The 25,584-nt window shown below is 43.6% G+C and overlaps 1 protein-coding gene across 2 annotated transcripts in view; it reads left to right on the forward strand.

Annotated features, from left to right (window-relative positions):
* The window catches only part of COLEC12 (collectin subfamily member 12), a 192,041-nt gene continuing 190,495 nt past the window's right edge, over positions 24,039-25,584 (forward strand). For both annotated transcript variants that reach the window (XM_021096155.1, XM_021096156.1), the window contains exon 1: positions 24,039-24,251. In XM_021096155.1, coding sequence (XP_020951814.1) covers positions 24,245-24,251 — 7 coding nt within the window. In that variant the 5' untranslated portion in view covers positions 24,039-24,244. The remainder of the gene's footprint in view (positions 24,252-25,584) is intronic.

The raw sequence follows: 25,584 nt of genomic DNA on the forward strand, positions 1-25,584 counted from the left end.
TGAAACTGGGAGTTTCCTTCGTGGCTCAGCGGTTAACGAACCCAACTAGGATCCACGAGGATGCAGGTTTGATCCCTGGCCTCGTTCAGTGGGTTAAAGATGCGGCGTTGCTGTGAGCTGTGGCTGTAGGTGGCATAGGCCAGCAGCTGTAGCTCCGATTCGACCCCTAGTCTGGGAATTGCCATGTGCCATGGGTGCAACCCTAAAAAGCAAAAAAAAAAAAAAAAAAAAAAAAAAAAGCGAGAATGAAACCTTTAAGAACAGTCTGGTTGCAATTTCCATTTATTTATTTATTTAAAAAGGCTAGTTGCAGTAAATAGCAGTAGTTAACTGCTACTAAATAACAGTAGCAGTTAACTAGCTAAAGGTGTGGGAAGGGAATGGGGTGGGGGAGTGGAGTGGAAAGTGGTGGGAAGGGGTCAAGGCTGGAGGGTGACCAACAAATGTGAATGACCGGCTGGGGATAAGTGCTGAGCCCACTTGCTTTTTTATGACGCTTTCACATGTGTTTTGAAAAATTACAGTTCCAATGAATCATGTTTAGTAGTTTTAGTAAATGTGTAGGTTAAAGGTAGTTGCTACGTTAAAATGTGTCCTGTAAGTGACATGTTCCTAATTTTGGCTTGACCTTGTGGTTGAAGAATAAGCCTCGAGGAGCTGCCATGTGGTTAATTTCAAGTATCAAACCTACACGAAGAAAAAGAAGCTGTGTTCACCAGAGAGAGAACGAGGTGGGGATAGAGGAAAGAAAGAAGAAAGAGAGAAAGAGAGAGAGGAAGGAAGGAAGAGGGAAGGGAAGGGAAGGGAAAGGACAGGAAAGAAGGAAAAAGAAAGAAAGAAGGAAAGGAGCGAAGAAGAAAGGCTGTTCTTTAGCCGTGAGAGTTTATCATGGAAAATGTTTTCCTTTTCTGCTTAATTTGTTTTGAACATTTTTCAGTGTTTAAGATTGAGTTCATTGTAGTTTTGTAATGAACTTTGCGTGGTTGGTACTCAGATTCTTTCTAATGCTGTCAACAGTGAAAATGTGATTATGTTATAGTTTCTGATTCTCACAGGCTATCTTTTGAAGCCCTGAGGAGTCTGATGAAAAACAAGCAGGACTGGCAAAATCTTGCTCTTGAAGGACTGATTTTCACAGGCCTGTCTTGCTTTTCCGAGCCATTAAGTCAAAGTTCTCGACTATCTGTCAGGTATGTTCAAAAGCCTTCAAGATACGCTTGTGTCAGTGAGCATCTCACTAGAGATGATTACTTTTTTTTAATTTTTATTTCTGTATTAGTAATGGCGTTCTTTCTGAGAATGTCAAGACCCTGTGTTGATTGTCTCTAAAATTTAGATTTTGAAGATGTTAAAATTATTTAGATTATAGAATGATTCTCCAAACTTGGGAACTTCCAGATGGAAAAGGGAGAAGGAATCTACCTATGGACACAGCACACAATGGACTTACAGCCCCTAGAACATGGTCACCTCTGCAGAGACTCCCCAGAGATGCCCCCCTCCCTCCTCCCTCCTTGCTCATCTCCCTGCAGCGTGGACCACACTGAGACCATTTGTTACCTGTCTGTCTCCACACTGGACCATGAAATCCCCCAGGTGCCTTGGAGCTACCCTCAGCATCTAGACCACTGTCTGTTCCAACATAACGCATCAAGAAAAATGTGTCGATGTGTTAAATAAATGAGTGAGTCCTGACAACGGGTGACTACTGTCTGAGTAAATGTGCTCCATTAAGAGAACTAACCAGCCATCTGTGTCTTATCTCCAGCTTGATCTAAGCCCAATGAATAAATTAATGACATCATTTGAAGTGATACTCAGACATACAATTTTATCTGATCACCAAGATTCATCCTGTTGAACCATAGCCAAATATTTAATAAACGTTATCACTCATCATCTCTCTCTTTTATCCAACTAAAACCGAGGCGTTGACATTTTTTTCAATCCAAAAGGACAGCATCAGTATTTCTAGCCTTGCATTCAGGTACTTTTCACAATTATGATTCATGGTTTCTTTTCCTCTTTGGTATATGTTGGCTCACCTGTGACAATTTATAATGCCAAGGCTGCTCTGTGACATCTGAGCAAGAAGGCAGGCTGTTTATCAGGACCAGGTCCGTGAAAGTGGCAGAGGGGTTCAACATTGGGTCAAGGAGCACACATGAAAGGACCAGGGTTACCATGAAGTTTGGTTTGCATCTCTAAGCAGATTGGTGGAGGAGCAAACAAGAGCTGGGTATCAGCGAGAAGCAGTGGGTCATACAGGGGGCTGATCTGGGCTTAGTGCTGAAAGGTATGACAAAGCCATCCAAGAGAGGATGCCCTTGACAGAACCTGCTAGTGCCTATGATGAGCCGCCTGACAGAGGATCCCAGTGGCTCAGGACTAAGGCTGGTCCCAGAGTGGAAACTAAGGTATAGCCTGCCCTGGTCTTTTAGGAATCAGTGAAGTAGTGGCCCTAAGCAGAACAGGAGTGTGAGATGCAAAGAGCATTCCTGCTCATTCTGGGTAGCCATGGGGCTCACACCCTCTGAGTTTGAAGGGTGAGGACTTTGTGGCCGAGAGCAATTATCATTGACAATCATAAACTATCAGGACTACAAATGATGAGGCAGTGCCCTCTGTTAGGCAAGATGGACACATTCAGTGCAGAGAAGATCCGGAACCAATCAGCCAACACTTTGGACAGAGGTGGTTCAACTGACCACAAAGGTAAGGGGCTTTCAAAAGCGTTGGAAAGACTGGTCATCAGCAGTGGCTGCATTTATTGAGAGCTCACTAGGTTTTCAGCGCTTTACACATGCATCTCATTTAATCCTCACAACAGTTCTGTAAGAGACATATTATTGCCCAGGTTTTACACCTGAAGAATGAGAGATTAAGAGCCACAAGCAATTCACCCAATGTCATGCAGCTGACCAGTGGCACAACCAGCATTCAACCAGGGCTGCAGGACTTCACCACTCAGGCTCTGACTCTGAGCAGCTGTGTTGTGACACAGCTGTGCCACAATCCCTTTTGATTCACGTTTACTACTCAGTGTTTCCTATAGTTGAGGGTCCACAGTGTGAGAAAAGGGGTGTGACTTGCAGTACAGCTCACAGTATAATGTAGTAAGATGTACATTCTACTGCCATCCAACACTGAAGAAAAATATGCTTATGGGTGGGGGATTTGCTGACTACATTGGAAGGGAAAAGCTGATCAGTAAATAGTTGTATGTATTGTAAGTATGTATTTATTTTCTATGGCCGCACCTGCGGCATATGGAAGTTCCTGGGCTAGGAGTTGAATTGGAGCTGCAGCTGCTGGCCTACACCACAGCCACAGCAACTCAGGATCCAAGCTGGATCTGAGACCTACACCTGCAACTTGTAGCAATGCTGGATCCTTAACCCAGTAAGAGAGGCCAGAGATCGAACCCACATCCTCACAATGTCGGGTCCTTAAGCTACTGAGCCACAATGGGAACTCCAGTAAATAGTTGTATTTATACAGAAACTTTGCTGAAAGTCAACAGAATATCAAGATAGTGGTTGCATTAATGCCTGTGCTTTTATCTTTTTTTTTTCCACCTGATGTCATACCAGGGATCAGACCCAAGCCATAGTCAAGACCTAAGCCACAGCTGCAGCAACACTGGACCCTTAATCCACTGTGCCAGGCCAGGGATCAAACCCATGTCCCAGTGTTCCCAAGACATGTCGATTCCATTGTGCCACTGTGGGAGGTCCTAATCATTTTGAATGTACTACATAGAAATCTATATTCATAAGTGCATAGCAAACACAAAATTGAGACCTGTCTCTGTTAGCTCATTGCAAAAAAAACCCCAAAAAACCAAGTCACTCTAATGGAAAATCCAAAAACAGAATAAGTGGCTGCCAGAGAGGATTTCAACTAAATGAATCTCCTCTTAAAAAGAGGTGAGGAAATAGATCAAGAGCATTTACACATTCTTGAGATAATCCTTGCCTGGCATATTTTCTTAAGAACCAGTGCAATTTCACTTTATCAAGAAGATAAATACTGTTGAAGTCGTTGAAAATGTTTCAAGTGATTTTTAGCAACAAAACATTTTACTAATTTATAAATAAATATATGAATAAGGAAACAAAGGGTGAGAAAGGACTGTTTTTATGCTCAAAAAATTCAGATGAAAATATTTCAATGAACCTCCCCCACATTTTTAAATATTCTCACTATTTGGGGGGATATGAATTTAAATTGGAAATAATGCACATTCAGTTAGTGAAATTTATGACTATCCTGTAGTAGGCTTGTAATTTTGTAGTTAATACAGAACTAAAATTATACTCATAGCTACAGATAAAAGCAACGAGAAATAAAATCATCTCTAGAACAAATTCAGTGCATACATAAAGGCCAACGAACAATATACTTTTCACTCTCCTTTTTTGTAAAGAGAAAACCAGAGTACTCACCATGAAGAATCAAACAAGGATCTCAACCACCTTTGAGAACAACAGAGGGAAAAAGGTCAAAAAAAAAATCCGTCACCAGCTGCCTGAAATTCTCTGGCTCTCACTTCTCCCCAAGCCCAGCAAAGAAACCAGAGCACTGCTGTCTGTGGACACTGCACCTGCTTCCCACTAGCTCCAAAGGGAGTCCTGCTGCTCGGACAACAGCGTTAAAAGTGAACTCTCTGAAGTCGGACAGCCATGAGTTTGAGTCCTGATTTTAACCCTGATCAGCTGTGGGACCTCGAGCAAGCTGCTTAATTTCTCGGCCCCTCAGTTACCTGCTAAGTGAAAAAACTAATAAGGAACAACCATATGTTCAAAGCAGTCCTCAGACTGTTGGCTCATGGTATCGTGAGCACAGTATGTGACTAAATGACATCTCCAGAAGGTAAGAGCCTAGAAAGGTGTGTGTTTGATATATCTTTGAATTTTCCACACTTTGCAGATCATCTTCTCCAGAGCAGCAACTGAGTGAAGGTTTACTAAATGAATTCTGGTTGCACCTGCTGCTTGCTGGGGGGTAACTATGAGATTTCATAGTTGGGTTGGATCTAAGAATGGAGTTGGTGGAGCCAGTTTGTCCTCATGGCCTACCCAGCCAGTGAGTTGGGTTTGCTTTTTCCTTGGAAGACACCTCATTTCCCTTCTGTGGATTCCCTTTATAGCTGCTCGGCACAACCCTGACCCATGAACTAAGTTATGGATTCCGCAAGCTGGGTCTCTTGTGTTTTTGGCTCCAAATTCTCACTAGCTTCAATGGCCTGGAAAAATTAACTGTGAGCCCCGCTTTCTTTTCTAAACTTCTCTTGCTATAAATCTACCAAACATACCTTGATGGATCTCTTCAAGATCTAAAAAGCTTTTTCATTTACACATACTTTTTTTTAAAGCCCAATTCCAAAACAACTGATATAAACTAATTCATTTCTAAACGTCCTTTCATTGAGCTCCATTTTCACATTGCTCCCTCCTCTAAAGCTAGTTCTCTCTGGTCATTCTAGAAATTGCATTTCTGGTAACATAATTACACATTTCGCTTAGAAAATGAGACAGGAGAACACTTCTTTCTGAGGCAATGCAAAATTTACCAAGGGTAGAAAATGAGTGGCCAGTCTATTCTTTCTTTAAAATCAATCCTCTTGGAGTTACCATTGTGGCTCAGTAGGTTGAGAACACGACATAGTGTCTGTGAGGATGCAGGTTCAATCCCTGGCCTCACTCAGTGGGTTAAGGATCCAGCTTTGCTGCAAGCTCCAGCAGATGCAGCTCAGATCCCGTGTTGTGACTGTGGGGTAGATTGGCAACTGCTTGGCTGTGGCTGTGGCATAGGCCAGCAGCTGCAGCTCTGATTTAACCCCTGTCCCAGGAACTTCCATATGCTGCAGGTGTGGCACTAAAAAAAGGAAAAAAAAAATCAATCCTTCTTTTTCCTTAGATGACAATTCTTTGTCCTTTAGGACTTAGTGTCAATGCTGCTTCCTTCTGGAGGCTATCCCTGACTTCTCCAGACAGGCTTAGAGTCTTTAATACAAAACCGATAACTGTTGAGAGTGCTGTGCATTGTCTTAAGCTCTTTTCATGTATTATCTCATTTAATCCTCAAACTAGCCTGAGAGGGTAAGTTACTTTTATAATCTCTATTTTGCACTTGACAAAGCTGAGTGCAGGGCAGGACAGTAAGTTAGCAGAACTGGCATTTGAACCCAGGCAATGTGATTTCAGCGGCCTTGCCATCCAATACCATCCTGCCTCCCAAGGCAGTTTGCTCACAGAACACGCTATACTTTTCCTGACTCAGCACCTGTAGTAAACATCAGTGGATCGCCTGCTCAGCACCCATCCTGTCTTTCCCTTACAACAACTTTTTCTTTCAATCTGCTTACACAGTCTTCATCCCTGGCCCCAGAGGTGAAATACATAATGTAGACTAAACTAATCAACATATCCCCTCCCACTGCTCACAGTGATTGGCTCAGGGTAGGCGTATGGCCTAGGGTGGTCCAATCAGAATAAATCTTGAGACTTTTTCTAGGATGCTGGGACTGCTGGGCCACAGATTCTTGTTTCCCCACCGTATGTGAATGATATAGCCTACAGTTGCTTGGCGTCATCTTGGGATCATAAGGGGGTTCTCATGACAAAGAGCATACATCATGGAGGTAACGCTGAGAAATGAAGAGAAAGAAGCGCTGGGTCTGGTCACATGCTTTGAGCTGCCTCAGTCAAGTCTTGCTAAAGCCCCCCAGTCTCTGAACTTCACAGGCCTATGTAAATTTCCTTTGTTGTCAACCCAGTTGGAGTTGAGCACTCAAAAGCTTTTTCACTCATCAACACTTACACATGGTATTTTTCTTATTTAATTGCTCCTTTCTCCCAACTAACACTAAGATCCTTGAGGGTAGAAATCACTGTCCTGTCGCTGTTGTATTCCTAGTGCTTGATTCCTTTTAGACACTGCATGAATGTTTGCTGAGTGAATAAAATGGATGAATGGCACATTTTAGTGGGTCATGAGTGATCCAAACCAAACTTTCAGTTTGCTTAGATTTCGTGCCATTTTTAGGTGCTTGAAATCTCCAACATGAAAAGTTTGGGTTAGTCAAGCCAGGCAGAGACTAAAATGAAAATTCTGATTCCCAAAACAGTCTCAGGGAAGATTGTCATAAAGGGTCCCCAGTCCATAAGGGCCCTATATCATCTCAACTTTTGCTCCTTTACTTTCTTTGACCATCTTTCAGGGAGAACCCTCTGCATTGATGGGGGCTACATCTTCTGCACCAGCTCCTGGGGTGCCTCTTGTGTCCACCTGTAGCAAAGACTTATTCTAAGCCTGGAAACTTACCTCTGGGCCTTTCCATGAAGAGGCTTATTGACTAGACAATGGATCCTTTGAATTGGAAAAACTATATATTTGAAAAAAAAAATTAAAGAACATTCACCCTCAACAACAGTTTTACTGGTACCTATGGCAAGATCAAATTAAAAGGTGGATAGAAAGAAGTATAACAGCCAGCCTTAGGGACTCCCTTAACAAAATGAAAGAATGGAAATAAACTAAGAACAAAAAAATTTTAACTCTACACCAGCGTAAATTCCCCCTCCTTAGAATCCAGAGTTCAGCATGCTACCTTTCAGCATACCTCCTTATTTTATGTCTAAGAACTACAGGTCCCAGAAGCTATAAATATCTACAATGACAAAAACAAAAAAGGCAAAGTGTTCACTAAGCTTGTTTTGTGTTCTAAGAACATGGCTTAGTTACCTTTCGTTTAGGGCAGGGGTGGAGGGGCTAAAAAACATGGCTGGACAGAAGTGTGGGTTGCACTCTAGGGTCCTACTGAGCTGCAGTAGTCCTCAGGGGAATCCTAATAGCCATTAGAAGGAAGGTCCCCATTAGATAAGATCATTTAAAAAGTGTGCTTAAAAGCCATGGCTTTCAAATCAAACAGAATGGAAGACCTATTTTTAATTGGTATGCAGGAAACTCTAGAAGTTCTCGTGGTGGCGCAGCGGAAACAAATCTGACTAGGAACCATGAGGTTGCAGTTTGTCTTTTTGCTTTTTCTAGGGCTGCTCCCGTGGCATATGGAGGTTCCCAGGCTAGGGGTCTAATTGGAGCTGTTGCTGCCGGCCTACACCAGAGCCACAGCAACGGAGGATCCGAGCTGCGCCTACAACCTACACCACAGTTCATGGTGCGCCGGATCCTTAACCCACTGAGAAAGGCCAGGGATCGAACCCGCAACCTCATGGTTCCTGGTCGGATTCACTAACCACTGAGCCACAACGAGAACTCCATGGGAATCCATATGGTTTTCTTCTTGTTTTTGTTTTGTTTGCCACACAGGCAGTATGTGGAAGTTCCTGGGCCAGGGATCGAACCCACGCCACACAGCTGCAACCAGAGCCACAGCAGTGAGATGCAGGAGCCTCAACCCACTAGGCCATGAGAGAACTCCTGAGGTTGTGATTTGATCCCTGGCCTTGCTCAGTGGGTTAAGGATCCAGTGCTGCCATGAGCTGTGGTGTAGGTCACAAATGCATCTCGGATCTGGCATTGTTGTGGCTGTGGCGTAGGCCGGTGGCTATAGCTCCAATTAGACCCCTAGCCTGGGAACCTCCATATGCCGCGGGTGCAGCCCTAAAAAGACAAAAAGCCAAAAGGCCAAAAAAAAAAAAAAAAAAGCCTCTAAAAGTTTTCAAAATTCCAATTAGCTTCATTGAGAGATCTGTTGTAAAAGGCTAATGTAAAGTCAAAATCCAGGGAGCTGTCTAAGCGGGAGGATGCTGAGACAATGTGACCCCCACTGCTCCTCTCTGGCCTTCTTTTTCTGAGTCCTCACTTTTATCAGTTCTCACCTGAATTGCCTTTCTACTTGGAGGAGACTATTAAACAGTTGCCTTTGAAAATAAGATCGCCTGAGGCCACAGGCAAGCTTGAGGTAGCTTTCACTCCTTAAGTCAAAAGCTGAACTAAGGGCCATAGTTAAAGAATTTCTTAAAACCAGGGAGGATCCTCAAATTTTTGTAAATGGATCACCTCCTGAGATTATTTAGGGAATAAATATAGCTGGTTTTCAGAGCTTGATAGAAAAACATTTTAGGCCTTCTCCCTTAAATTAAAATTGTTTACCCAGAGGGAAAGGACAAATTGAGGATGATGAAGTCAGATGAGTGAATCAATCTATGACGTCAGCTAAGTCACAACCCAATTCTTTGAGGAACTGAGAGCAACTGGAAATGAACCTCTACAAATGGTTCAAATTCCACCCATTCCTTTCCACCAATCCCCAAACCTCCCATATCTATCTCAAAAGGCTTGTAACCTTTCCAGGAACTCTTATCTTAATCATCCCCAATTCCTAAGACAGGAAAAAAAGAAAAAAAAAAAAGGAAAAAGAGGCCTTTAAAAAACAAACTGCTGGGAGTTCCCATCGTGGCTCAGCAGTTAACAAATCTGACTAGCATCCATGAGGATGCAGGTTCGACCCCTGGCCTCACTCTGTGGGTTAAGCATCTGGCATTGCCGTGAGCTGTGGTATAGGTCGCAAATGCAGCTCGGACCCTCCATTGCTGTGGCTGTGGCATCGGCCAGCAGTTATAGCTCTGATTTGACCCCTAGCCTCAGAACCTCCATATGCTGTGGGTGTGGCCCTAAAAAGTAAAATAAAATAAAATGAAAATAAAAAACAAACTGCTATAGAAACACCTTTTTCCAGAATCTATTCAAGAACAAAGGCAAATCTTAAGGACCTTCTCCACAAGTATTAGCACAAAAAACTTCAGCCCTCTGAGCAGATAAACTTAACTTATTCCAAATAGTTATTTATAGCTAGTGAGTTTTATATTGTTATACTTGATTCATGGCCAGACATTTTAAAATGAAAGCCACATGATCTCTGTTTGTATCTGAATACTTAATGTATGTCTATATGGGTATATTATGGATATGATATTTTCTAGCTCTGTATGGTATTGCTAAAATTAATTTGTAAAGAGCTCTATTTAATTGGCTTAAACACATATAAACTACATTCTCAGAAAATAGGATAGGAACTAATTCAAATGTTTTTCAAGTTCATGTGATCTAGGATAATTTTCAGTACATAAAATCTAGTTTAAGGATGTTGGTTTAATTCATCAGACATATCTTTAGAGTTATCAATGATAAGCATACTGTTATTCTACGTAGGCTTACTAAAAGTTAAATATGCTCATGTTATCTCTGTTACAAATTTGTCAGCCAGAAAAATAATTTAGCATATGACTGATGTTGTCTAATGTCAAATGAAGCTTTTGTAAGTAATCCAAACACGATTGCTAAGAACAAATAAATTAACATTAAGTAAGAGTTTTTAATGCAAACTTTTAAGCAATGACTGTTTTATGGTATGTCTACTTCAATAGTTTCCCAAGAGAAATTCACCAAAATCTACAAGTATTGCTGGTAAAATCTTGGCTTGGCTAGTTAGCCTAAAAAGGCATTTACTTCATCTTATTTTTTTTTTTAACATATTCTTCTTAAAATTTTAAAAAATATTTTTATTAAACTATGGTTGATTTACAATGTTGTACCAATCCCTGGTGTGCAGCAAAGTGACCCAGTCATACATATACATGCATTCCCTTTCTTATATTATCTTCCATCATGGTCTATCCCCAGAGACCCTGTATATACAGGAGGGTTATACAGGAGGATCTCATTGCTCATCCATTCTAAATGTAATAGCTTGCATCTACTAATCCCAAACTCTAAAAAGGCATTTAGAAGTCCAATCTGAAATCCTAAAAATCTGTCAGAAAATATAGGTCAAAAGCGAAGAAATGGCAATTAGGCTGATAAATTTCTCTTGAGTAGCAATATTTGTCAGAAGCTAAATTGTTGGGAGATAGTAACTGGCAATGCATGTTCTATACCTTGATAAGTGGAGAAAACAAATATGTGGCTTTTTTGCTTCTACGGTGGGAAGAACCATTACCTCCCTTCAATACTCACCTGGTGGTAGGGAATTAACTGAACATAGTAGGGAGATTCAGGTGCTAAACACTCCGAAAGAATGACAAGTATCTACCACAATCCTTAACTCCATCAATGAAAAAGTTTAAGAAAATTACACGAGTTAGCATTCAACTAAAAACAAAAACTAGGAAAAACAGCAGAGTAAAACCAAAGGAAAATCATAATAAAAATTAATAAGGGAGTTCCCGTCGTGGCGCAGTGGTTAATGAATCCGACTAGGAACCATGAGGTTGCGGGTTAGATCCCTGCCCTTGCTCAGTGGGTCAAGGTTCCGGCGTTGCCGTGAGCTGTGGTGTAGGTTGCAGAGGCGGCTCGGATCCCATGTTGCTGTGGCTCTGGCGTAGGCCAGTGGCTACAGCTCCGATTCCACCCCTAGCCTGGGAACCTCCTTATGCTGCGGGAGCGGCCCAACGAAATAGCAAAAAAAAAAAAAATTTAATAAGGATAAGTGCAGAGATAAAATAGAGAAATAAAGACAGATAGTAGATGATACAACATCATCAAAACTGTTTCTTTGAAGTAAATAAACCTCTAGCAGGTAGAAGGTATAAATAATGTCAAGAATAAGAAGAGATGATATATATTTTTAAAAGCAAAAGCAACTAATATGAATTTCATGCTGGTAAATTTGAAGCTCTACGTGAAAGGGGAAAGTTTTGAAATATCTAGCAAGCGTTTGGACATTTGTGTTGGAGCTCAGAGAAGTCCAGGTAGGAAACTGAGGTCATCAGAAATGGAACATTGTTGTTTTTAAAAATTGTATTAGAGTATAGTTTCTTTTTGGTTTCTGTTGTTTTGTTTTTTAGGGCCGCACCCACGGCATATGGAAGTTACCAGGCTAGGGGTCCAATCGCAGCTGAAGCCGCCCGCTTATGCCACAGCCACAGCAATGCGGGACCGGAGCCATGTCTGCAACCTATACCACAGCTCACAGCAACACCAGATCCTTAACCCACTGAGCAAGGCCAGAGATGGAACGCACATCCTCGTGAATACTAGTCGAGTTCGTTAACCACTGAGCCAAAATGGAAACTCCTTTATTAAAGTACAGTTAACTTACAATGTTGTGTTAGTTTCAGGTGTACAGCAAAGTGAATTAGTTATACAGATACATATATGTCCATTCCTTTTCCCATTCTTTTCCCATATAGGTCACAACAGAGTATTGAGTAGACTTCCCTGTGCTCTGCAGTAGGTCCTTGTTACTCATCCATTCCCTATAAAGTAGTGTACATATGTGAAGAAAAATTACAGAAGGGAAAGAAGCTTTTTTGTTTTCAATGTCCCATTTCTGGCTTACAGCCAGCACTTGTTAACATGTATTGAATGAATAAATAAAAGGATAAATGCAGTAATTTTAAAAAAAAGAAATGGAAAATGATTGAGTTATGGGAGGTAGAACTGATGGCAGGATCCTTGGGAGCAACTTTACTTTGAGGCAAGGCGGATAAAGTGGAGCCACAGTGAAGACCAAGAGTAAAGAATGAGGAGTTGGTGCGAGAATCAGAGCCGTGATGACATCTATCCGAGGGCAGAGGGAGATTCAAGAAGTTTAGTGTCAACAGAAGAGAAGTTAAGGAGCCAAGGGTGGAGCTGGTTGCCCATTGGATTTGGTGGTTTGAATGGCTTGAATGACCTTGGTTATAGCAGAGCTGGTGCCACTGTGTGGCCCCAGAGGTGTGGCCATGTCTAAAGAGGGAACAGATCCTGGAAGTGGACATTGCAAGTGTAGCCGACTTCAACAGCTTGGCTCTGATGGAAAGAGGAGTGGAAGAAATAAAGGCAGAAACCACAAGAGAAAGGGAGGGAATAATAATAGATGCGGATGGAAGGTGGATGGAGCCCTGAATGACAGATAAGACGCCTCTTCCTGGTGATAAGGAGAGGAAGTGGTGAGGCCAGGTGCTGAGAGAGATAAGTTGTAGAGGGCTGGGGGTGGGGGGGAGAGTGCAGGAACTGGAAGGGCTTCCTGCCAGATAACCTCTGATTTTCTCCAAAGGAGGAAATGAGGACTTCTGCTGAGAATAGGAGAGTGGGTGTCAGGCAGGGTCTTTGAGAAGAAGGTCAGGAGTAGTTGCTAGGAAAATGGGGAGTGAGCTGCCCAGGGCACTTCCATACCCAGCAGAGCCAGCTATGAGCAAGACCCTGGGTTTTGACTTGTAGGCAGTTTCCTTAAAGCTTCTTAGAATCTAAGATTCTAATATATGATAAAAGATTTCATTAGCCATATTTTCTCATAGGAGGTATTAAATAGGATGTAAGAATGATCTGCATTCCTATATTTCTACAGCGTCCTAGATTTAGTTATAAAATCCCTATTCTTTCTTTTCAGTCTCAAGTTGTTCATTCAGCTAAACTCTAATTCTTAGAAAATCATGCTTGTTTTGAACACATTCAACAGGAATCTTAATAGAAACTTATTCTTGACTTGGGCTCAGAAAAGTTGTAAAACTCTTTTAGGCTTTAGCTTCCATTATAGGAAATAATAAATATTTTAATTGTGTGGGATTGGAAATCTACAACTTAAAAAATCTGTAGAGTAGATTGACTTAATGGGCCATATAAGAATTCACTTCATTGTGGGAGCAATTGACAATAAATATCTTTCAAATTCAGAAAACAAAAAAACCTTTGAAAAGATCATATTTAACAAATTATTTGCACTTTCGTTTTGCTTTTTCACTTTTTTTTTTTTTTTTTTTTTTTTTTTTTTTTTTGCTGACCCTGAGAAACCATGATCTGTCCCCCACTCCCCTTATTTTGCTTTTTAGGGCCGTACCAGTGGCATATGGAAGTTGGGGTTAGGAGTCAAAGTGGAGCTACAGCTGCCAGCCTACATCAGAGCCACAGCAACTTGGGATCCGAGCCATGTCTGAGACCTACATCACGGCTCATGGCAACACCGGATCCTTAACCCACTGAGCAAGGCCAGGGATCGAACCCGCATCCTCATGGATACTAGTCGGATTTTGTTTCCACTGAGCCACGACAGGAACTCCTATTTGCAGTTTTTGATGCTCCTTATTTATTTATTGTTTTAGGCTGCACCTACGGCATATGGAAACTCCCAGGCCAGGGATCGAATCCAAGCTGCAGCTGCCAGCTATGCCACAGCTGCAGCATTGGATCCTTAACCCTCTGCACTGGGCCTGGGATAGAACCCTCAACACTTTGGAGACAACGCCAGATCCTTAATCTGCTGCATCACAGGGGAACTCCTTGATGCTCTTTATTTTTAAGTAAATCTTTTAGAACATTGATATTCACTATTGTTTTTTTTTTTCTTTTTTTTTTTTTTCTTTTTAGGGCCCCACCTGGGGCATATGGAGGTTACCAGGCTAGGGGTCTAATCGGAGATACAGCTGCCAGCCTACGCCACAGCCACAGCAATGCCAGATCTGAGCTGTGTCATGGCAACGCTGGATCCTTAACTCACTGAGTGAGGTCAGGCATCGAACCCGAAATCTCATAGTTACTAGTTGGATTCGTTTCCACTGCTCCACAACCGGAACTCCCTATACTATTATTATTATTATTTTTTTTTTTTTGTCTTTTTGCTATTTCTTGGGCCGCTCCCGCGGCATATGGAGGTTCCCAGCCTAGGGGTCCAATTGGAGCTGTAGCCACCGGCCTAAGCCAGAGCCACAGCAACGCAGGATCCGAGCCACGTCTGCAACCTACACCACAGCTCACGGCAATGCCAGATCGTTAACCCACTGAGCAAGGGCAGGGACCGAACCCGTAACCTCATGGTTCCTAGTCGGATTCGTTAACCACTGCGCCATGACGGGAACTCCTCCCTATACTATTATTAAGTGCTAAGAAAGCACATTCAAGGTACAGTAAAATTTAAATTCAAGATAATGTATTGTCTCAATGAAAAATATAAATTAAGCGGAAAAAATTACTGGATCTTGGCCTTGAATAAAAAATGTAGTGTAAGATATTTATAGGAGTCCAAAACTCCAATGAAAATAGCTAGTTATTTATAAGAAGTAAAGGGTAAAATACAATTTTGCCAGTCTTGAAAGACTGTAATATCAACAGATAATACCACATACGAATAAAACTGTACTGTGAAACCTCACCAATCTTGATATACTTATTTGGAATTTATAACAATTTTGACAAAGGCTTAGCAGAAGTTTACCTTTCCACCATTATTAATCAAATTATAGTATAAACAAAATTCGTAAAGTTAATGTTTAAATTACTTTAGAGAACAGATTAAGTTCAAATATCTTGTGCACACCATACTTAGTAACAATGAACATGTGAATTATAAACATTTTAATCTATCTCTTAGAGTATTTTTTTTTTTTTGGATCTCCACTATTTTTGTACTTGATTCCTCTTAAAAATGAAACTGTCTCTTTAAAGCTATTCCATCATTCAGATTGGGGTTCCAGTCGTGGCTCAGCAGAAATGAACCTGACTAGTACCCATGAGGACACAGGCTCTATCCCTGGCCTTGCTCGGTGGGCGTTGCTGTGACCTGTGGTTGCTGTGACCTGTGGTGTATGTCACAGATGCGGCTCAGATCCTGCATTGCTGTGGCTGTGATGTAGGCCAGCGGCCATAGCTCCAACTGGACTCCTAGCCTGGGAACCTCCATATGCTGTGAGTGTGGCCCTAAAAAGGAAAAAAAAAAGAAGCTATTCCATCATTCAGACGTTAAGTTAGTTTTACTAGGCTCTTCCCTACCCAGCCAAATTATTATTTCACATAAAATAATTGAATGAAATTATTTTGCCTTTGATCAATTTGGTCTTCTGTTGTACTTTAAAAAGCAATATAGGGGTTTCCGTTGTGGCTCAGTGATTAACGAATCTGACAAGGAACCATGAGGTTGCGGGTTGGATCTCTGGCCTTGCTCAGTGGGTTAAGGATCCGGCATTGCTGTGAGCTGTGGTGTAGGTCATTAGACTTGGCTTGGATCTGGCATTGTTGTGGCTGTGGTGTAGGCCATTAGACTTGGCTTGGATCTGGCGTTGCTGTGGTGTAAGCCGGTGGCTACAGCTCCCTGGCATGGGAACCTCCATATGCCGCAGGTGCGGCCCCAGAAAAGACAAAACAAAAACAAAAAAGCAAAATAGAAGGTAGAGAATTATGAGAAAACTATTACATGTCTCCTAAGGTACAGGTAGTGTTTGAGGGATTTTAAAGCATTCCCTCTAATCCCTCCCCCCAAATATTGCAAGATAGATGTTATTGTCCTCATTTCTCAGATGATCAAATTGATACTCAAAGTTAAATGGTTTCCCTAAAATCCCAAGTATTTTCTGAATCGGGTAACTAAGATATTGTGCTTGAAGGGCTAACCATGGGATCTAGAACACGGAAAGCACTCAGTAAATGTCAGCTATAGCTACTGTTGTTACCATAATGAAGAGGCTCACTTTAAAGATAGGTGAGAACTGAAGGGCAGATGAAACAGCTTCTCTGTTTCAGTTGTGTTTACATATTCATTCATTTAATCATTCAACAAACATTTACTGAATGCTTATTCTGTACTGGGAATACCAGCATGAATATATGGACAAAAGTATAACTCTGAGCTCATCCAATATTTTAAAAAGTTATCAGCTACATATATATGTATATATATGTATACACACACATATATACAAATCAGTGATCAGCTACAGATATATACACACAAACATATATATATCTCCAAACTCTGTCTGAATTTCCAACTTCCACACTGTGTGTTTATTCTCTACTAAATAATATTGATATATATTTCATGTTAAGGTTTTTGAGCCAAAAAGACCTTGGAAATGAGTCTAAAACCTTTCATTTTACAGTGAGACTACTTAGGCTTTGAGATGTCAGAGGCTGGCCCTAATGAGAGCGGCACCTGATAACAAAACAGGGCCTGGAGTCAAACTCTGTGGATTGCCAGCTTGTGGCTTGGCTCAACATGCTTCATCTCCACCAGAACGAATGAATAAGACCCTTTGGAAGATAAAACGAGTAAGTCCCTCTCATCTATGCCACCTCAAAAGACACGTGCTGCCTTAATAGGGCAACAAAAAAACTCTGAAAACCTTCTTCATATAGGTCAACTGTCTGCGATGTCCAGGTGTAACACACCTGAAACCTAATGAGAAAACACTCATTAACATTTTGGGTTGGAATGGAACCACTGGCCATCTGCCTCATACTTGGTAGGTCCTGATGAGGGGAATGTAGCTTTCCCTGTGGTGTACCCAGGTCTCCATGCTGAGATGCAGAGATCCCGTTTCTTTTTCTCTGTTTCTGTTTCTCTGGGCCCTTGCCTTTACACTGACATTAAAAAGAGGCTCCCTGGAGTTCCTGTTGTGGCTCAGCAGAAACAAACCCAACTGGTATCCATGAGCATGCAGGTTTGATCCCTGACTTCCCTCGGTGTGTTAAGGATCCAGTGTTGCCGTGAGCTGCAGTGTGGGTCATAGATGTAGCTCAGATCTGATGTTGCTGTGGCTGTGGCAGGCAGCTGCAGCTCTGATTAGACCCCAAGCCTGGGAACTTCCATACGCCGCAGGTTCGGCCCTGAAAAGTAAACACACACACACAAACAAATAGGCTCCTGTAGCAGTCCTGAGAACCGTCAGTGGCCTTGTGGCGGATGAGAGGAAAAATTGCAGACTGATCCTCTGAACCATGAAACAAGAAAGGAATAAAATATTGGCTTTTTGGTCAACCAGAGAAAATAGCTCTCCGTCAGAGCCTCCTTTCAAAAACCTTAAGTTTATTTAAAAACTAAAGAAACAGAAACACTAGGTGACAAAACTATAAACTTGTAAAGACCTAAAAGCTCTTTCTTATCCAAAAAACAAACAAACAAACAAACAAACAAAAAACCCACCCCAAACTTCATGCAGATCTCAGGCATAATTACATCTCAGAGGATGGAAACATAACACCTGGTGTCCACTGTAACACCATTAGTCTCTTTACAGGGTCAGAACATTTCAGTGGACTTGCTTAATTGCACAGCAGCTCCTCTGGTAAGCAAGGTTTATTCTTTGTCAAGTATGGAAGAGAATATGAAGTGACTCACATAACCATGCTGTAGAAGCCAATATCCTTCTCAAAAAAGCAGCTCATCCTCCTGCCATATTCAAAGGCTTCATTCAGAGCACGGGGTATCATCCATTGATGGCTATCCTAACGGGGGGGGGGGGTGCCATGCACTTTGTTTTCCCTGGTCTGCAGTTCCCTCCATTATTAACCTTTTCCCATTTATCCAGACTTTTATTGAATTTTTTTGGTTTGTTTTTTAGGGCTGCATCCGTAGCATATGGAAGTTCCCAGGCTAGGGGTTGAATTGGAGCTATAGCTGCTGGCCATGCCACAGCCACAGCAACTCCAGATCCAAGCCAAGCCACGTCTGTGACCTACACCACAGCTCAGGGCCACGCCAGATCATTGACCCACTGAGCAAGGCCAGGGATCAAACCCACACCCTCATGAATCCTAGTTGGGTTCATTACCGCTGAGCCACAATGAGAATTCCCCAGACTTTCATTGAATGTTAATTGCTAGAAGCTATTGTTACAAAGATGAAGAAGACATGGTCCTTCTCTTAAGAAGCTGAGTTTAGTGAGCACGAAAATCAGCTGGGGAGCTTAGAAAACAGAAACAACCAAGTTTACCCCTGAAGGATTCTGATTCAAAGGTCTGAGCTGAAGCACAACCTTCTGCACTTTATGAAAACAAGTTGAATCAGGGCAGTGTTGAGAGGATGTGAATGGTACGATTGAAGGAAAGGGAGAGGCTTTAAGATGATGCTTGTGTTCTAGCTTAGACAACTGGGCTGCAGGCTGAAGGCACTGCAGAAAGGGGCAATTTAATAATGTAATCATTTATTAAATTATGTATTTATTAATTTCAAAATATTAACCTGAGTTAATAAAATTAACCCGTGCAAGAAGTGACTCACTAAGGTAGTTACTCCATAATGGGGAATGACAGAGAACAAGTTGGAATACAAAGGAGGCTCAAGTATGGTTTAAAGTTTTCCCATGAAGTTCTGTTGCCTTTTTCACTTCCCAGCCCCAAATGGGAGGCAGTGTGGTTGAAGTTTTAGATGGCCACCTAAGGAGAGCTTGTGGAGGCCGAAGAAAAGATGGCCACAGATGAAATCCAACAGCTTAGGGCAGGTGGAGAAATAGGAACGAGAAAATGAAGGGAGCGATTACAAACATGAATTGAAAAAATCAATTAGTAAATGAATAAAAACGATGACCAGCAAGATAAGCATAGTAGTGGGATAAAGTTCAGTAGGATAAAGCCCAGAAGGAGAATCATGGATTCGATAAGCAGGAGGTCTCGTGGCAGCCACAAGAGCAGTTTTTGTGATGTCAGGAGGCCTCGACTTGGGTAGTAAATCACAGGTCAAACAAAAGTGGCGTATTTCATGGAAAATAGGATCTGAGGAACTTTATGAGATGGGAAGATGTGAGCTTATATGGAGGTTTAGGGAGGTTTGAAGATGTGAGAAAGGGGTCAAATAACAACATGTGATCTAGGGAGACTTAATTCATATACTTATTTGTACACGTTGGTCTGCGGTTCAGCGCTGAATGGGATCCACGTAGTCCCTGTCTTCATGGAGCTTGCAGCCAGTGCGAGAGTCACTATTCTAGAAGACAGTGTGGAATGCAGTTTGCTACAGAGGCACAGGTTGGGTGGGTGGGAACAATAAACTACTTTAGGGAGAAGAGGAAGATTAAACTGGGCCAGAAATTTAAGTTAGGTAATGAAAGGGTGGGCCTGGGGAAAAGTGCTTCCAGCAGGAAATGGGGTATTTGAAGGCTAAGACGTGAGACAGAAAGAGGAAGTTAAAACAAAAAAAGTGTGGGCTAAAGCATAGAGCACAGAGGGGAATGTGAGCTGAAGCCAGAGAGATAAATACGGGTCCAGTCATAGAGACCCTGGTAAGCTGAGTTTGAGACTTTAGCCTGAGGTCAAACCATTGAACTTAAGTTTTAAGTAGGAGAGTGACAGGATCAGATTTGCATTTTAGAAATGTTTAGGCTGTACAGGGTGAACAGATTCAAGGAAGCAAGACTGGAGTCAGAGAGGCCAAGTAGAGAGGGTAGGATCAAGTGTATAAGTAAATTAATTTCAAAGATGGGAGAGGAGGAGATAAAAATGATTATTTATAGGAAAATGATTTTATTTTTTTATAGGAAAAAGCAGATGCTTATGGACAAGGAAGCTGAGGGCATTCATATCTGATGAGGTAGGCTTCGAGGGAGCAACGGTGGGCCACTTGGAGAATTATGGCAGAATCACAGATGGGCTACTGTGGTCTCTTCATAGGGGGTGGGGTGGAGATGGAAAGAAGTGGTCTGTGAAATGTATTTTGAAGGAGGAAGCAGAGCTTGGTGAGGATGGGGTTGAGGGAAAGGGAGGAGGCAAGGGCAACTGAGATCTTTCATCAGTAAAAAGGTGATACTAGCACAGGGGGTGGGGTGAGGATGAAATGAGACGTCTTCTCTAGTGTTTTGAAGGTAATGTGATTGAAGGGCGCGGCTGATGATTCTGGAGCTGGGAGACTTGGGTACCAGCTGAAGGCACTGCAGCCCATTTCTGCTGTAGAGTGCAAGGCGTCTTCACCAGCGTGACTTGGTCCTTTCCAACCACACCATTCTTTCTCTCCCTGGGTCCCAGCTCAATCCTCGGCTCTTCCCAGAGCTCTGGACCAGAGACATCTTGGTCAGCTGATGATGTGCATGTGACCACACGCTTCAGCCCCTGTATACTTCAGAGTGGGGCTCAGAGGAGGCACCGAGCTGGGGACCTTGGGGCTTCACGTGCTGGGGCTCAATCAATCTCACAGAAGCCCCTCTTAGAACTTCCTCTAAAGAGGTGCTGAGCTTCATCAGCCAGTCTGTCAGTTTCGCCCATTGTAGCCAACAGTTTTTGTGGATTTTTTTCCCAACCCCATAATTCTTCTGTTAGATTGTGTGTGTATTAAAATACACATTGCATAAAACTTACCATCCTAACCTTTTAAGGTGTACAGTTCAGTGGCATTAAATACGTGTACATTATTGCACAAACATCACCACCATCCAACTACAGAACTGTTAGCATCTTGCAAATTAAAATTCTGTTCCCATTAAATAGCTACTCCCCATTCCCTCCCAGCCAGCTCCTCCTGGAAACCACCATTCTACTTTTTGTCTCCATGAATTTGACTACTCTTGGGACCTTGTATAAGTGGAGCCATACAGTATTGGTAATCTTGTGAATGGCTTATTTCACTTAGCGTAATGCCCTCAGGGTTCACTTATGTAGCATGTGTCAGCATTTCATCTGTACCTGAGACATTCTGAAGTTCCTGGGCCAGGGATCAAACCCATGCCACAGCAGTGACAATGGCGGATCCTTAACCTGCTGAACCACCAGTGAACTCTGAGAACTTTTTTCCTTTGTAAGGCTGAATAATATTTCATTGCTAGTATGTGCCATATTTATTTCATCCATTTATCCACTGATGGACACTTTGGGTGCTTCCACTTTTTGGCTGCTGTTAATAATGCTGCTATGAACATGGGTGTACAAATATCTGAGTCTCTGCTTTCAACATTTTGGGGCATATATCCAAAAGATTGCTTTTGGATCTTATTGCTGGATCATATGGTAACTTTAATTTTTAGAGAAACCACCATACTGTTTTCCATAGTGGCTGCATCATTTTATATTCCTACCACCAATGCACTAGGGTTCTAAGTTCTAATTTCTTCACATCTTTGCCAACACTTGCTATTTTTCTGTGTAAAATTTTTTTCTTTATTTTTTTAAGGGAGGCACCTGCAGCAAATGGAAGTTCTCGGGCTAGGGGTCAAATTGGAGCTGCAGCTGCCAGCCTATGCCACAGCCACAGCAATGCCAGGTCTGAGACACATCTGTGAGCTATGCTGCAGCTTGCAGCAACCCCAGATCCTTAACCTGTTGATTGAGGCCAGGGATCAAACCCGCATCTTCATGGATACTAGTTGTGTTCTTAACCCACTGAGCCACAATGAGAACTCCGAAATTTCTGAAAATTTTTGTGTAATGGTCATTGTTCTGAGTGTGAAGTGTTATCTCATTGTGGTTTTGATTTGCATTTTCCTAATCATTAGTGATATTGAATATCTTCCCATATGCTTATGGTCATTTGTATATTCTCTCTGGAGAAATGTCTGTTTGAGTTATTTGCCCATTTTTTATTTGGGTTGGTTTTTTTCTTGTTGTTGAGTAATAGGGGTTCTTTACATATTCTGGATATTAACCCCTTATCAGATATATGGTTTGCAAATATTTTCTCCCATTCTGTGGGTTGCCTTTTCATTCTGCTGATAGTGTCTTTGATGCACAAAAGTTTTTCATTTTGATGAAATCCAGTATACTTCTTTTGTTGACTGTGTTTTTGGTGTCATAGCTATTTTAGGTTTTTAAAATGATTTTTTTCTATTCGAATATCGGAGCCAAAATTCTCTCCATTTTTCAGTTGGAGAGATTATTCAAAGAAACTGATGGGCTTATTCCATCCTGTTTGCTGTGCAAAACAAGGCAGGTACTTTGGAGAAAATCTCTGGAGTAATCTTCAGGGACCCTATAGTTTCACCAACACCCCCCCCAAAGTGAAAAAACTGCGTTTTCATCTTTTTCTTTGCCAGTCATGGACAAGTTTCCCCCTAATGTTCAAAACAGAAAGCTTTTGGAATGGAGAGTCTGTGAAATATTTTAGAATGTATTCATTTCTGGGCACTGCCTTTTACTAGAGCAGAGCGTTCCCTGTTTACAATGAATCAATGGGCTGGTGACACCCTGTTACCAAGTCTTCAGGAGTGGAAATCTGAAAAGCTGTGACCACTGCCCAGCCAGAACTGTATAGTTTTTGGTGCGCTAGCAAGCGCACAAGTCTTTTATTTCTTTTTTTTTTTTTTTTTGTCTTTTTGCTATTTCTTGGGCCGCTCCCGCGGCATATGGAGGTTCCCAGGCTAGGGGTCCAATTGGAGCTGTAGCCACCGGCCTACGCCAGAGCCACAGCAACACGGAATCCGAGCCGCGTCTGCAACCTACACCAGAGCTCACGGCAATGCCGGATCGATAACCCACTGAGCAAGGGCAGGGACTGAACCGGCAACCTCATGGTTCTTGGTCGGATTCGTTAATCACTGCGCCACGACGGGAACTCCCTTTTTTTATTTCTTCATTGAAGGAAGTTCCTCCACACTTCCCTCCTCCCGCTCCCCCGCACCCCAACTCCACTCATCACTTAGCTTTTGCAGTTAAAGCACCAAAGCAATGGGTCTGCTTAGGAGAGTTTCTGAAAGGAATGATAAACACAGAGAAGCAACATGATGAGCCACAATGAAAAGCACTCATTATGAAGCCGCTCAACAGCCCAGCCTCCTTTCCTAGTAAAACTGGCGTCAACCTGGTCTTTTCAGGGGCTGTGGGTGGGAGGAAGACTTTTCTAACCAAGGGGAGTGTGGTGGGTCTGTTCGTCTCTCTCTTCTTGAAGTCCAGCAGTTATAATCCTGCTCCGAATTCTTCAGGGAGAGCATCTAATGGTGACTGCGGATTCAGCGACAGCTCTTCCCGGGAGACAGTGAGCACGATTCCTTGTGCCCCTTTGAGCATCAACAAGCGCACTTGGAAACTTCGAGCCCCAGGACGTTCGCGCCCCTCTTTGATCCTCTAACCCTCCGTGCCCAGAGCCGTTTGGGGACGGGAAGAGCTAACTTTGTGCCCCCGTGACGCTGCTGCTCCTAGTCCTCTCCACACTCTAGGTAGTCTGGAGTCTAGAAACAAGCCCAGCCGCAGCATGTTCTGCCCACCCCGAGGGTGAGCGCTGACCACCCTGGAAGACGCTTTCCTCCGACGTCGCCCCGCTTCTGGTCTAACGCTAAAAAGAGGGAGCCTGCGAGCTGCGGCGGGGCAGGGGCGGACGCCGACCTGCGGGCGGGGCGCGCGCGGGAGGGCGCGAGGGGGGCGTGGGCGCGGCGGCTCGCGCGCCCCGGCGGCCGGGCCAGGGGAGGGGCGCTGGCGGGAGCGGCGCCTCCCGCCCGGGGTGAGCGGCGCGCGCGGCGGCCCAGCGGCACAGAGCGCGGAGCGGGAAGGGAGGGCTGGAGCGCAGACGGCCGACGCGCGGGGGCTGCCATGGGCGCGCACTGACCCGCTGCTCAGCGCGAACTTCCTTGGCGGCGCGGAGCTCCCCGGCTGGCGGTGCGTCTCCTCCGTCACCATGAAAGGTAGGGCGGGCTCCTGGGCGCGAGGAAAGCGGCAGAGGTGCATCCTGCGCGGACTTTCTCTGCGCGTAGTCCTGGGGGAGACCCGGCGCCCACTTTGTGCGCGCACCCTTGGGGCGCCCCCGGCCCCTAAGGGCTCGGGAGTTGGGTACCGACGGAGACCTAGAGGTTGGGGTTTTGAAGCGTGCAAGTATTCCCTTCTGCATAGTGTCTGCAAAGTAGTTTGAAGCCCCAAGTCATTGTTTACAGATTCCAGTTCCCAACTTTTTATTGAAAAAATATACCCAGGAGAGTGGCGGCACCATCATGCACCTCCCCACCCCCCCACCCCGCGCCAGTCCGTTCTCGGCTCTGCAGCCCTACCGGCTCTCTTCAGGGTCCTCTCTCCTCCCCGCTGTTGCCGTTTCCCTAACCCAGAAGTGAACGGGCTGCCGGCCGGGTGTTTTTTCTGGGACTCGGGGATGTTCTCGGTGCGCCCTCCCCACATCTGGCAATGATTAGGTGCCCGAGGAGTTCATCTAGCTCGGGGAGTGAGTTTGGTTGGCATCTTTCGCCATCAGACCCACTGACTGGAAAATAACGCCTTCGGTTCCGCGTCCTTTCCATGTGCCGCCTCCGGAGTTGTGCCCACGTGTGTTCAGGGGTGACAGAGTCACCTCATTAATCGTCGCCCGGGCGGTGTCCTCTGCAGGTCGGTTTTGGGGACGTGTCAGATGTTATCGTACCTTTAAACGCAATCGCGAGGAGAAGGGCTTCGCAGGGCCGCCGTCTAAACGTAAAAACACGAAGATTTTTCAGCAGAATCCAGATTTATATGCGAGATAAATCATCACAGCAGAGGCATCCAAGGGGATCGTTTGGGGATGGGCCGGCGAGGTGTTTACACAAGACTGGAGTCCTGGTCTTGGGCTAGGGTAACACTTTTAAGTCCCCGCGCTGGACGGGAGTGAGGGGGCTGGGTGCTAAATGCCATCTGACCGCAGGGACTGAGTTTCAAGCCACCAGAGACCACGCGATGCGACCGCTTTGACTTGCAAGCGTTGCGCCCCAGGAGCCTCGCAGACTTGAAGAGTAACTTTTGGCTCTGGGTTCCTCTGGAAGGCAGTTCACACTAAACACTCCGGAGCAATAATGTCTTACCAATTAGTTCTCCTTTCAAGGGAGTCCTGTGTCCTCCTCTGGAGACCCTGAGAAGGTGGAAAGGGGCCCACCCGAGGGCTAGAGAAACAAAAGACGTGATGTACACTCTGGCTCAAGAATTGCAAAACACCTTGGCTTGTTTTCCTTCTTTCTCCACCTCAGTTTCTCTTTGCTCAATTACATTCTAGGAAACTCT

This window comes from Sus scrofa, chromosome 6, assembly GCF_000003025.6.
Source record: "Sus scrofa isolate TJ Tabasco breed Duroc chromosome 6, Sscrofa11.1, whole genome shotgun sequence".
In the NCBI taxonomy this organism is placed as follows: Eukaryota; Metazoa; Chordata; class Mammalia; order Artiodactyla; family Suidae; genus Sus; species Sus scrofa.